The 12,932-nt window shown below is 41.0% G+C and overlaps 1 protein-coding gene across 2 annotated transcripts in view; it reads left to right on the top strand.

Moving 5' to 3' along the window:
* Positions 1 to 12,932, top strand: part of LOC102274735 (solute carrier family 22 member 15) — a 183,745-nt gene that overhangs the window by 80,464 nt on the left and 90,349 nt on the right. For both annotated transcript variants that reach the window (XM_070367436.1, XM_070367437.1), the window contains exon 8: positions 1,336 to 1,421. In XM_070367436.1, the coding sequence (XP_070223537.1) occupies positions 1,336 to 1,421 (86 nt within the window). The remainder of the gene's footprint in view (positions 1 to 1,335; positions 1,422 to 12,932) is intronic.

Genomic DNA, 12,932 nt, shown 5'->3' with positions numbered 1-12,932 from the left:
TAGAAATCAATTGGCTTATACCATTTATCATTTTCTAGAAGTTGTCATTTTTATTAAAAAAAAAAAAAAAAACAGCATTCCTTTAGCATGCACTGGATGCTGTCATTGTGAGTATTGAGGTCAGCTTATTTTAAAGGGCAGTTTTAGATTCCATTCAATTGAAGGGCTTTTCTTTGGGGATTGGGCCCAGTTGCCTCTGCTGACCCCTCTCTTCATGCCTGAGTGTACTCACATCATGGTCCAAGGGCTGAGTCAGGGGACTTATTCAGAAATCTGTCCCAGCATCCTCGGGGGCCAGACACCCCTCAGGTGTTCTTCCTGTTGTAGCTCCCTGTGCCCCCCTCTGATGACCACATACAGTGTCACGAGGACATAGTCCACGGGGTGTCCTGTACGTCTTTGAATCCCTAATGCCTGCCTTGAATGATGCCTATCATTTGAAAAACATTGGATACTGACTGTTAAATTAAGCACAATAACCTGGAGACTAGCATCCTTCCCTGTCCCCCAGCCACCACCACTGGAGTCAGGATTAAAACCTGAGGCAGAGGGAAGGAGCGCCACACTGGGGGTCAGGCAGACCTATCTTAGCCATGTGTTAATTTAATGACTTTGAGAAGTTACGTTCCTTGATGTATTTATCCTTAAACCAGGGATTATGAAAGTCCCCTGGAAAAATTATCATAAAAGTACCGAATAACATTGAAGCGCCTCACAGAGCACCTAGCATATTGCCTAGTAAAGGAAGGCTTGTGACTGTTCTTATCTTTCTTTCAAGTCTAGAGCTCTTATTTGAAAATTATTTCTCCCAAGAAAATGTGCAATGAATTTCATTTAATTCTGGTACACTAACAAGAAATTTCCTTCTGTTTGTCTTTTTAAGAAAGAGGTGTATAAAATTTTAACTGCTTAAGATACAAATAACCAGAAAATGAATAAATGAGCTAAAATTCTCCATGTTTCAGTTTTCTTCTCTAGAAGATGGAGAACCCTTAAGCACATGTCTTAAAGGTTGATTATTAGCATTAAGAAAGATGATAGAGACAGAAAACATTTCGATAGTGCCTAGAACATAGTAAGCACTCACAAAAGTAGATGGAATGGTTCTCTGTTCTTGTCCCACACACATCATTTAATCCTGCCATCCAGGTGGTTTTCCTTTGCTTTGTGATGGTTACTTAAGTCATGTCTTGGTCAGTCACATTTGCTACCCACTCCTTAAGAAAAGATGAACATGTAATACACGTGGGGACATTTTAAAAGGAAGGTTGGAGGATGGAGGAAATGAATGTGTAAGTTTCTCTAGAGAGACGTGAACTTCTCTGTTTTATTTAGGTTTGGTCGGAAGCGGACGTTGGCAGCATTTCTGTGCCTCGGAGGACTGGCTTGTCTTATTGTCATGTTTCTCCCAGAAAAGAAAGGTATGCCTTTCCAGTTTCTACATGGGGGTTTTGAACAGCACTTTTATTACAATGAATCTCAATATAGTGGAGAGATTACCATATGCCATGCTTCATTTCTGTGATTGCATATTATTTAGCAATTGTGTGGGGTATAATGGGCCAGATTCTTTCCATTGCCTAAACTATTCTCTGGGTGAATAATGTGCTTAGAGGTGCACTATTAATTCTTTCAGGCGATTAAGCTACCATCTGGGGTGTCTGGACTGCAGTACTGGTGTTGTTAGAGTTGTTTATTTGATGATGATGAGGGCCATTTAGTTCTGCACAGAAGGAAACTCTGTCCAAGGCTGCAGATTGCCCTCCTTGGTCCAGCCAATCACGAGACCGGAGATGAGAGGCACTGGGCCTCCACGGTGGTTTTGGCACCCCTCAGCATCCCCATCAGTACTTCCAAGGCACCCTGATAATAGCAAGAGCCGAAGAAGAAGAATATTGGTGATGATTGACCTTCTCTCAGTCTTTTGTAAAGTGTGAATAAAACATCCTTAGGAAATGCCGCTATTTTTATATTTGTCGCGTTGCTATGTAAACACAGCTTTAAAGAAAAGTCCCTTTGGCATTCATTTCTAATATGATTCCTGCCCTTCTGTAGAAATTCTATAGATAATGCTGTTTCTCAATTTCTTTTCTGCTGTAGCACACCTGAGGCATGCCCTCTATTGCATCAAGAACTGTGGTTTTAGCAGTGATTTTCAAAGATAAGAAATGGGTCATAATGAACTCTCTGCTTCTGGGGCTTAGGGTACAATGCAAACCCTGTTTTAGAGGCTTTTGGATTTTGTTAGGGCTCCATCATGGCGCTTGTTCTTTAGGTGAGAATCATTGTGAAATGGTTTAACATAAATATTTTTAAGGGAGTGCTAAGCTGGGCAGCTTATAGGGTCTTAGTTCCCCAACCAAGAATTGAACTCAGGCCCAGCAGGTTGGGCTTCCCTGGTGGTTCAGCAGTAAAGAATCTGCCTGCAACGCAGGAGCCACAGGAGACACGGGTTCAATCCCTGGGTCAGGAAGATCCACTGAGGAAGGGCATGGCATCCCACTCCAGTATTCTTTCCTGGAGAATCCTATGGACAGAAGAGCCCGGAGGGCTACAGTCCATAGGGTTGCAAAGAGTTGGACACGACCAAAGCGACTTAGTATACAAGCACCAACAGTGAAAGCTCTGAGTCCTAACCACTGGACTGCCAGGGAACTCTCTAACAAACGTTTTTGTGTGGTTGTTGCTTGGAAGTAATTCTATTTCTTTTTTAACTGTTTATTTTATATTGGAGTATAACTAATTAACAAAGTTATGATAGTTTCAGGTGGACAGCAAAGGGACTCAGCCACACGTATACATGTATCCATTCTCCCCAAACTCCCCTCCCATCCAGGCTCACCCTAACATAAAGTTTTGATAACTGCTAGAAATGCAGCTGAAGAATTCGTTTCCTGTCGGAGCATATCATGTGTTAAGTGCTGCCCTGGTGATGGCTTTTCTTCAGGGGTCACTGAAGACGCCAAGGCCACGTGCCCTAGTTCTGCAGCCCCAACTACACCTGCTGTGCTGTTGGCTGCTGCCTGAGGCTCTGTGCCTTAAGACCAGAGCGCTGTTGGTTCTAGTTAGGATTTTACTCAGTATTTAGTGCAGCCCTACAGTGATTTTCATGGAATCCTGGAAACTAGAGAATTCAATAGGTTTGCCTACTTCTCTCACCTCTAAGAAAGTTGTCACCTGTGCTTCCGCTAGCAAAAGGAGAAGCTTCTCTACTGTGGCCCTGCCTTGAGCTGGGAGAACTAAGTGCCCCGTTCTGTTTGTCTGCAATGAGGCACTGATGGTCTTCAAATCATTGCAGTTTTCAGTTCAACAGATTCTGTTTTTCATAGACAACCTGGAAATTCAGGTGTTTTCTACCTGTTATCATCTCTTATAGAGAGAAACTTTTCCTTTTCATTCTAAGTGCATCTATAAGCTGTCACACCTTAGGCAAGCCTGGCCACTTCATGTCTTTCCTCTCTCCCACATATCTGAATTTCAGGTAACCCACATGGTGGGACTCTACACACAGCCGTTTCTTTTCTTTTTTTTTTTATTTTATTTTTAAACTTTACAATATTGTATTGGTTTTGCCAAACATTGAAATGAATCTGCCACAGGTATACATGTGTTCCCCATCCTGAACCCTCCTCCCTCCTCGCTCCCCATACCATCCCTCCGGGTCATCCCAGTGCACCAGCCCCAAGCATCCAGTATCATGCATCGAACCTGGACTGGCGACTCGTTCCATATATGATATTATACGTATTTCAATGCCATTCTCCCAAATCATCCCACCCTCTCCCTCTCCCACAGAGTCCAAAAGACTGTTCTATACATCAGTGTCTCTTTTGCTGTCTCATATACAGGGTTATTGTTACCATCTTTCTAAATTCCATATATATGCGTTAGTATACTGTATTGGTGTTTTTCTTTCTGGCTTACTTCACTCTGTATAATAGGCTCCAGTTTCATCCACCTCATTAGAACTGATTCAAATGTATTCTTTTTAATGGCTGAGTAATACTCCATTGTGTATATGTACCACAGCTTTCTTATCCATTCATCTGCTGATGGACATCTAGGTTGCTTCCATGTCCTGACTATTATAAACAGTGCTGCGATGAACATTGGGGTACACGTGTCTATTTCAATTCTGTTTTCCTCAGTGTGTATGCCCAGCAGTGGGATTGCTGGATCATAAGGCAGTTCTATTTCCAGTTTTTTAAGGAATCTCCACACTGTTCTCCATAGTGGCTGTACTAGTTTGCATTCCCACCAACAGTGTAAGAGGGTTCCCTTTTCTCCACACCCTCTCCAGCATTTATTGCTTGTAGACATTTGGATCGCAGCCATTCTGACTGGCGTGAAATGGTACCTCATAGTGGTTTTGATTTGCATTTCTCTGATAATGAGTGATGTTGAGCATCTTTTCATGTGTTTGTTAGCCATCTGTATGTCTTCTTTGGAGAAATGTCTGTTTAGTTCTTTGGCCCATTTTTTGATTGGGTCATTTATTTTTCTGGAATTGAGCTGTAGGAGTTGCTTGTATATTTTTGAGATTAGTTGTTTGTCCGTTGCTTCATTTGCTATTATTTTCTCCCATTCTGAAGGCTGTCTTTTCACCTTACTTATAGTTTCCTTTGTTGTGCAGAAGCTTTTAAGTTTAATTAGGTCCCATTTGTTTATTTTTGCTTTTATTTCCAATATTCTGGGAGGTGGGTCATAGAGGATCCTGCTGTGATGTATGTCGGAGAGTGTTTTGCCTATGTTCTTCTCTAGGAGTTTTATAGTTTCTGGTCTTATGTTTAGATCTTTAATCCATTTTGAGTTTATTTTTGACACACAGCCGTTTCTACACAGAGCCAAAGGGAATGCAGATTTGTGGTCTCTGGACTAGACTGGTCATCACTGTCTGCTCACTTCCTATCTATCCTAAGAGAGCAGCTGAGCCCTTCATGGATCATGCCCTTGGTGGACGCTGAGTAACAAACAGCACAGCAGAGTCTCAGATGTGCCCTGGGAATAGGATTCCTCTGACACACTTAGAAAAGTGGATGTTGTCTATTTTTGAAGATTTCCAGAGAAAGACATTCTGTAATGTTCCTTCGCAAATTGTCTCTATTTTTAATAGCCATTACAGTGTTAGAATGAGCCTCTTCCACTACAACGGAGCCCATTTCCTTTCATTTTATTCATCACTAGAGATAGTGAACATATGGTCACCCCTTTTTTGCATAATCCTTTCTGTCTTTGCAGGGAGTCATCTAAGCTATTCCTGAGTCTTCTCTACTTTGAGCTAAAAATATTTGTTCTTTAAACTTTCTTTGAACCTTTCATATTTACTCTTTAAAATATTCTGATGGCTTTCTTTTAAAGCTCAGTTTTTTTCAAAGGGCCGAGGTTTAGGCTACCTGTTATGAAAATTCCAGTAAATGTATATGAAGAAAGAGTCCTGGCCATTCAAAAACTTCTGTTAACATCTTGTACGTGAGTTTGGTGACCACTCACTTTCTTACTGCTTTTCTGCTCATTTGCCCTCACTTTTCCTTATCAAGCATACATTCACTCTTTCCTTTCTGCCAACTTAAGTGGCCCTCTACCTCCCAGCTCTTTTTTAGCATTTGCGTATGATTGTGGTGCTCAGTATCTGAGGCACAGACATAGGTGTGCCTCTACAAGAGACAGCCAGTAAGCTAGAAAATAGATTGCTTGGCGTTCCTTAGCCTGTGTGTCTGTTCAGTGCCTATTTGCACCCTGGTTGGCCTCTAAGTAGATGTTCTCCCCGGGGGCAGTGTTACAAAGTAGTCACTAATTTATTCCACAGATTGGTCGTCATACATTTTACCTGATCGCTATCCTTGATTAAGGGCTTCCCTGGTGGCTCAGACAGTAAAGAATCTGCCTGCCAAGCAGGAGCCTAATTGAGAAGATGGATAGTTAAGCTTGGGAAGGCCAATATAGCTGGAATTTTCTGGGACAAAATCCTGGAGAGGAGTAAGATCTATTTAGGGAGAACCCCAGAGATCTGCAGAAGATCGCTGAGCCCTTGGCTGTTTTCAGATCTGGCATGTGTCTGAGGAAGCTCCTGAGGCTGGAACAGAAGGAACAAGTAGAACAAATCTTAGAACGTGGGGCCACGCCTGGTTTGTGTTCTCTTTAGCCAAATGTGGAGTGTTGGGTGAGACTTCCTGGGCCAAAGTAACCCAACATGATAGGCTATTCCGCTATAGCAGAGCCTGCTCGAAAAGTGCTTCAAACACTCAGAGGATACGGTGATTCCAAGTCACTTAACTGCATTCTAGGAAGAAGAACATCAATATGTAAAGGCATATGACATAATCTAGCACTTAACAGTGTAACATTCATAACCTATGGCATCAGTCAGTGTTGCCAGGTGTGCAAATAAGCAGGAAAGTATCTCCCACAACAAGGGGAAATGTCAATAGAAACAGAACCAAAAATGACACAGATAATAGAATGAGGAGGCAGGAACCTTAAAACAGCCATTATAAGTGTATGCCATATGTTTACAAAGACAGAAGAAAGCATGATCATAATGGGCAGAGAAATAGAAGATAGAAAAAGAGGCACACGTTACATCTAGAGATGAAACATACAGTATATGAAAATAAAAGCAGTGACTGAGATGAAAAACAGAAAAAAAGATGAATGAGGAGGGGACTTCCCTGGTGGTCCAGCAGTCAGGAGTCCGCCTGCCAGTGCAGGGGACACAGGTTCAGTCCCTGGTCTGGGAAGTTCCCACATGCTGCGGAACAACTAAGCCCAGGCACCACAACCACTGAGCCCACGAGCTGCAGCTGCTGAAGCCCGCACACCTAGAGCCTGTGCTCTGCAGCCAGAGAAGCCACCACAGTGAGAAGCCTGCTCACCACAACTAGAGAAAGCCCAAGCATAGCAATGAAGACCCAGTGCAGCCAAAAATAAATTAAATTTTTTTAAAAAATCAGTGAGGAAGACATAGCGAAACACACTCCAGAATGAAACAAACAAAAGTTATAGGACAACACCAAACCCAACATGTATGCAATTGGAACCTAAGAAGGAGAAAGTTAAAAAAAAAAAAAAGATACTTGCAAAAATTATGGGCAACTACTTTCCAGATTTGATGATAACTATAAATGCTTAATGAAAAAGTGGTCAGTTCATCAGAAAGATATTACAGTCCTGATTGTGTGTGCATCCTGATTGTGTGTGCATCTGATAACAGAATCAAAGTTCAGAAAGCAAAATGGACAGAAGTGGGAGGAGAAATAGACAAATCCACCATTATAATTAGATATTTATAATGACTCAATGACTGATAGAAAAAGTAGACAGAAAAGAATTAGGATATGGAGACTTAAACAGCCAACATGAACTAATTGACATTTATCAAACACACATCCCTAAAACGGCAGAATATGCATTCTGTCTGGAAAGTGCGCCCAGAACAGGTACCAAGAGAGACTATGTTCTGGGCCATGAAACAAGTTTCAATAAATTTAAAAGGATTGAACTCTTACAAAAATGAGTTCTTTGACCAAAGGTGAATTAAACTAGAAGTCCGTAGTAGAAAGATACCAGGAAATCCTCAGATCCTGGATTTTAAAAACCGTTCTTTGGAAAAAAACATGGGTCAAAGAAGAAATCACAAAGGAAATTAGAAAATATTTTAAAATAAACAATCAAAGTACAATGTATCAAGTTTGTGGGATGCAGTAAAGCAGGGTTAGGAGGGAAATTAGTGTAGTTAAAAAAAGCATCAGAGGGGACTTCCCTCATGGTCCAGTGGTTAAGAATCTGTCTGTCAATGCAGAAGTCATGGGATCAATCCCTGGTTCGAGGGGATTCCATGTGCCACGGGCTACTAAGCCCGTGTGCCACAACTAACTAAAGCCTGGCGTGCCTAGGGCCCATGCTCCAGCCAAGAGTTATCCCGGCTCACCGCAACTAGGGAAAGCACATGTGCAGCAACGAAGACCCAGAACAGCCAAAAGTAAGACATTTTTTAAAAGGAAGTTTTCAAATCAGTTATCTAAGCATCTCCCTTAAGAAATTAGAAGGCAAATTAAAAAAAAAAAAAAAAGTGACAAATTAAACACAAAGAAAGCAAAAGGAAAGAAATAATAAGTATAAAAGTAAAAATCAATAAAATATAAACAGGAGAATAATAGAGAAAAACCAATGAAACCAAAAGCTGGTTTTTTGAGATCAATAAAATCAATAAACCTCTAGCTAAACATCTTATTTCTGCTTTATTGACTATGCCAAAGCCTTTGACTGTGTGGATCACAATAAACTGTGGAAAATTCTGAAAGAGATGGGCATACCAGACCACCTGACCTGCCTCTTGAGAAACCTATATGCAGGTCAGGAAGCAACAGTTAGAACTGGACATGGGACAACAGACTGGTTCCAAATACGAAAAGGAGTACGTCAAGGCTGTATATTGTCACCCTGCTTATTTAACTTATATGCAGAGTACATCATGAGAAACGCTGGGCTGGAAGAAGCACAAGCTGGAATCAAGATTGCTGGGAGAAATATCAATAACCCCAGATATGCAGATGACACCACCCTTTTATGGCAGAAAGTGAAGAACTAAAGAGCCTCTTGATGAAAGTGAAAGAGGAGAGTGGAAAAAGTTGGTTTAAAGGTCAACATTCAGAAAACGAAGATCATGGCATCGGTTCCATCACTTCTTGGCAGATAGATGGGGAAACAGTGGAAACAGTGGCTAACTTTATTTTTCTGGGCTCCAAAATCACTGCAGATGGTGACTGCAGCCATGAAATTAAAAGATGCTTACTCCTTGAAAGGAAAGTTATGACCAACCTACACATCATATTAAAAAGCAGAGACATTACTTTGCCAACAAAGGTCCATCTAGTCAAGGCTATGGTTTTTCCAGTGGTCATATATGGATGTGAGAGTTGGACTGTAAAGAAAGCTGAGTGCCGAAGAATTGATGCTTTTGAACTGTGGTGTTGGAGAAGACTCTTGAGAGTCCCTTGGACTGCAAGGAGATCCAACCAGACCATCCTAAAGATCAGTCCTGGGTGTTCATTGGAAGGACTGATGTTGAGGCTGAAGCTCCAATACTTTGGCCACCTGATGCAAAGAGCTGACTTATTTGAAAAGGCCCTGATGCTGGGAAAGATTGAGGGCAGGAGGAGAAGGGGACGACAGAGGATGAGATGGTTGGATGGCATCATTGACTCGATGGACATGGGTTTGTGTGGACTCCAGGAGTTGGTGATGGACAGGGAGGCCTGGTGTGCTCTGGTTCATGGGGTCACAGAGTCAGACACGATTGAGCAACTGAACTGAACTGAAAATCACTGCAGATGGTGACTGCAGCCATGAAATTAAAAGATGTTTACTCCTTGGAAGGAAAGTTATGACCAACCTAGACAGCATATAAAAAGCAGAGACATTACTTTGTCAACAAAGGTCTGTCTAGTCAAGGCTATGGTTTTTCCAGTGCTCATGTATGGATGTGAGAGTTGGACTGTGAAGAAAGCTGAGCACCGTAGAATTGGTGCTTTTGAACTGTGGTATTGGAGAAGACTCTTGAGAGTCCCTTGGACTGCAAGGAGGTCCAACCAGTCCATCCTAAAGGAGATCAGTCCTGGGTGTTCATTGGAGGGACTGATGCTGAAGCTATAACTCTAATACCTTGGCCACCTGATGCGAAGAGCTGACTCATTTGAAAAGACCCTGTTGCTGGGAAAGATTGAGGGCAGGAGGAGAAGGGGATGACAGAGGATGAGATGGTTGGATGGCATCACTGACTCAATGGACATGGGTTTGGGTGGACTTTGGGAGTTGATGATGGACAGGGAGGCCTGGCATGCTGCGGTTCATGGGATCTCAAAGAGTTGGACACGACTGAGTGACTGAACTGAACTGAAACTAATAAAGGAAAAAGAAAGAGGACACAAATTACCAATATCAGGAATGAAAGAGGGACATCACTATAGAAATTTTAGGCTTTTATAAGGAGATAATTTTGGCATAAATTAGCATAAACATTTTTATGCCAATAAGTTCAACTTAGGCAAAATGGAAAAATTTCTTGAAAGATACAAACTACCAAATTGTATAGAAACAAAGATAAGCTGAATAGCCACTTTATCCAGTAAAGATATCTAATTGGTAGTTTAAAACATTTCCACAAAGAGAATTCCTGGCCCAGATGGCTGGAATTATGAAACACATAATTAGAAACACTGGTAAATTATGAAACACATAAGGAAGAGATAATATAATTCTACACATTCTTTCAGAAAATAAGAAAAAGAATACTCTTCCAACCCAGTGTGTGAGGCCAGCAATTACCCTAATACTAAAACCAAAAAAAGATGTAAGAAAACTGCAGGTCAGTATCTCTCATTAATATAGATACAAGAATCATTACCTAAATATTAGCAAATTCAATTCAGCAATAAATAAAAAGGGTAATGCATTATGATCAAGCAGGATTTATCCCACAAGTGCAATGTTGGCTTAACATTCAAAAGCTAATCAGTGTTATTCACCATATTAAAAGACCAAAAGGAAAAACAAACCATATGATCCTTTCAATACAAGTAGGAAAAGCACTTGTCAGACTTCAACACCCATTCTTTACAATATGGAAATAAAAACAAAAATAAACAAATGGGACCTACTTAAACATAAAAGCTTTTGCACAACAAAGGAAAACATAAACAAGATGAAAAGACAGCTCTCAGAATGGGGAAAAATAATTGCAAATGAAGCAACTGACAAAGGATTAATCTCCAAAGGATACAAATAGCTCATTCAGCTTAATATCAGAAAAACAAACAACCCAAAAAATGGGCAGAAGACCTAAACAGACATTTCTCCAAAGAAGTCATGCAGATGGCTCATGAATACATGAAAAAATGCTCAATATCACTTATTATTAGAGAAATGCAAATCAGAACTACAATGAGGTGCCACCTCACACTGGTCAAAATGGCCATCATCAGAAAAATCTATAAACAATAAATACTGGAGAGGATGTGGACAAATGGAGACCCTCTTGACCAATTATGGGAATGTTAATTGATATACCCACAATGGAGAACAGTATGGAGATTTCTTTAAAAAACTAGGAATAAAGCTACCGTATCACCCAGCAGTCCCACTGCTGGACATATACCCTGAGAAAACCACAATTCTAAAAGACACTTGTACCCCAGTGTTCACTACAGCATTATTTACAATAGCCAGGACATGAAAGCAACCTAGATGTCCATCAACAAATGAATGGATAAAGAAGTTGTGGTACATATATACAATGGAATATTACCCAGCCATAAGATGGGACAAATTTGAGTCAGCTCTAGTGAGGTGGATGTACCTAGATCCTGTGATACAGAATGAAGTAAGTCAAAAAGAGAAAAAAAAAATCATATATTAATGCTTATATATGGAATCTGGAAAAAGTGGTGCTGATGAACCTATTTGAGGGCAGCAATAGAGACACAAACAGAGAACAGACTTGTGGACACAGCAGGGAAAGAGGGAGGCACAGAGAGTAGCGCTGAAATGCATGCATTTCCACATGTGAAACAGATGCTGTGCTCTGCCCAGTTGCTCAGTCGTGTCCGACTCTTTGCCACCCCATGGATTGCAGCCTGCCAGGCTCCACTGTCCTTGGGAATTCTCCAGGCAAGAATACTGGAGTGGTAATTTGCCATATGAGGCAGGAAGCTCAACATGGTGCTCTGTGACGATCAACCTAGAAGGGTGGGGTGGGGTGGGGTGGGGGGTGGGAGAGAGGCTCAGGAGGGAAGGGACATGTGTGTACTATGGCTGATTTATGTTGACGTAAGACAGAAACCACCACAGCATTGTAAAGCAGCTATCCTCCAATTAAAGATTTTTAAAAATGAATAAAAAGACAATAGTATGGTGCAAATGCAAGCGGAAAAAACCTCACAGCAACTAGAAGTCTCCTTAGCCTGATAAAAGAAAACCTATAGCTAACATCACATTTAATGGTGAAAAGCTAAATTATCGTTCCCTAAGATCAGGGGAAAAGTCAAGGATTGCCACTTCTTTGGAGCATTTTACTGAAATTACGGAAATAGCTAGCGAATACAGTGAGGCAATTAAAAAGAAATTAGGGGGATCCAAACTGAAAACAAAGAAGTAAAATTGTCTTTATTCGTAAGAGTACATGATTGTCTCCATAGAAAATACTAAAAAAAAATCTTTTAGGATAAATAAATGAATTTAGCGGTCTTTGGTGAGGTTTTATTTCTGTATGTTCGCAATAAACACAGAGAAGGCACTGGCAACCCACTCCAGAACTCTTGCCTGGAGAATCCCAGGGACGGGAGAGCCTGGTGGGCTGCCATCTATGGGGTTGCATAGAGTCGGACACGACTGATGCGACTTAGCAGCAGCAGCAGCAATAAACAAAAAATTGAAACAAAACAAGGCTATTTAAAAAAAAAAATATTAAATATCTAGGAATAGAATTTTTAAAATATGTATAAAACCTATATAAAACTATAAAATATAAAACATTGGGAGAAATTGAAGAAGACTAAATAAATGAATTGGTGGTAATGGTAATAATAAAATAAATGAAGAGTTTACCATACTCAAGGATCAGGAAATACTATGTAAGATGTCAAGTTCTCCCCACGTCAATTTATCTTCAGCACAATCCCAGTGAAATATTTATCAGGCTTCTTTTTGTTGATACATAGTAACAAGTTCAGAGAAGGCTATGGCACCCCACTCCAGTGCCCTTACCTGGAAAATCCCATGGATGGAGGAACCTGGTGGGCTGCAGTCCATGGGGTCGCTGAGGGTTGGACACGACTGAGCGACTTTACTTTCACTTTTCACTTTCATGCATTGGAGAAGGAAATGGCAACCCACTCCAGTGTTCTTGCCTGGAGAGTCCCAGGGACGGGGGAGCCTGC

This window comes from Bos mutus, chromosome 3 (genome assembly GCF_027580195.1).
Source record: "Bos mutus isolate GX-2022 chromosome 3, NWIPB_WYAK_1.1, whole genome shotgun sequence".
NCBI lineage: Eukaryota > Metazoa > Chordata > Mammalia > Artiodactyla > Bovidae > Bos > Bos mutus.
The sequence above is the reverse complement of the archived record's forward strand: the minus strand, read 5'-3'. Positions and strand labels throughout refer to the sequence as shown.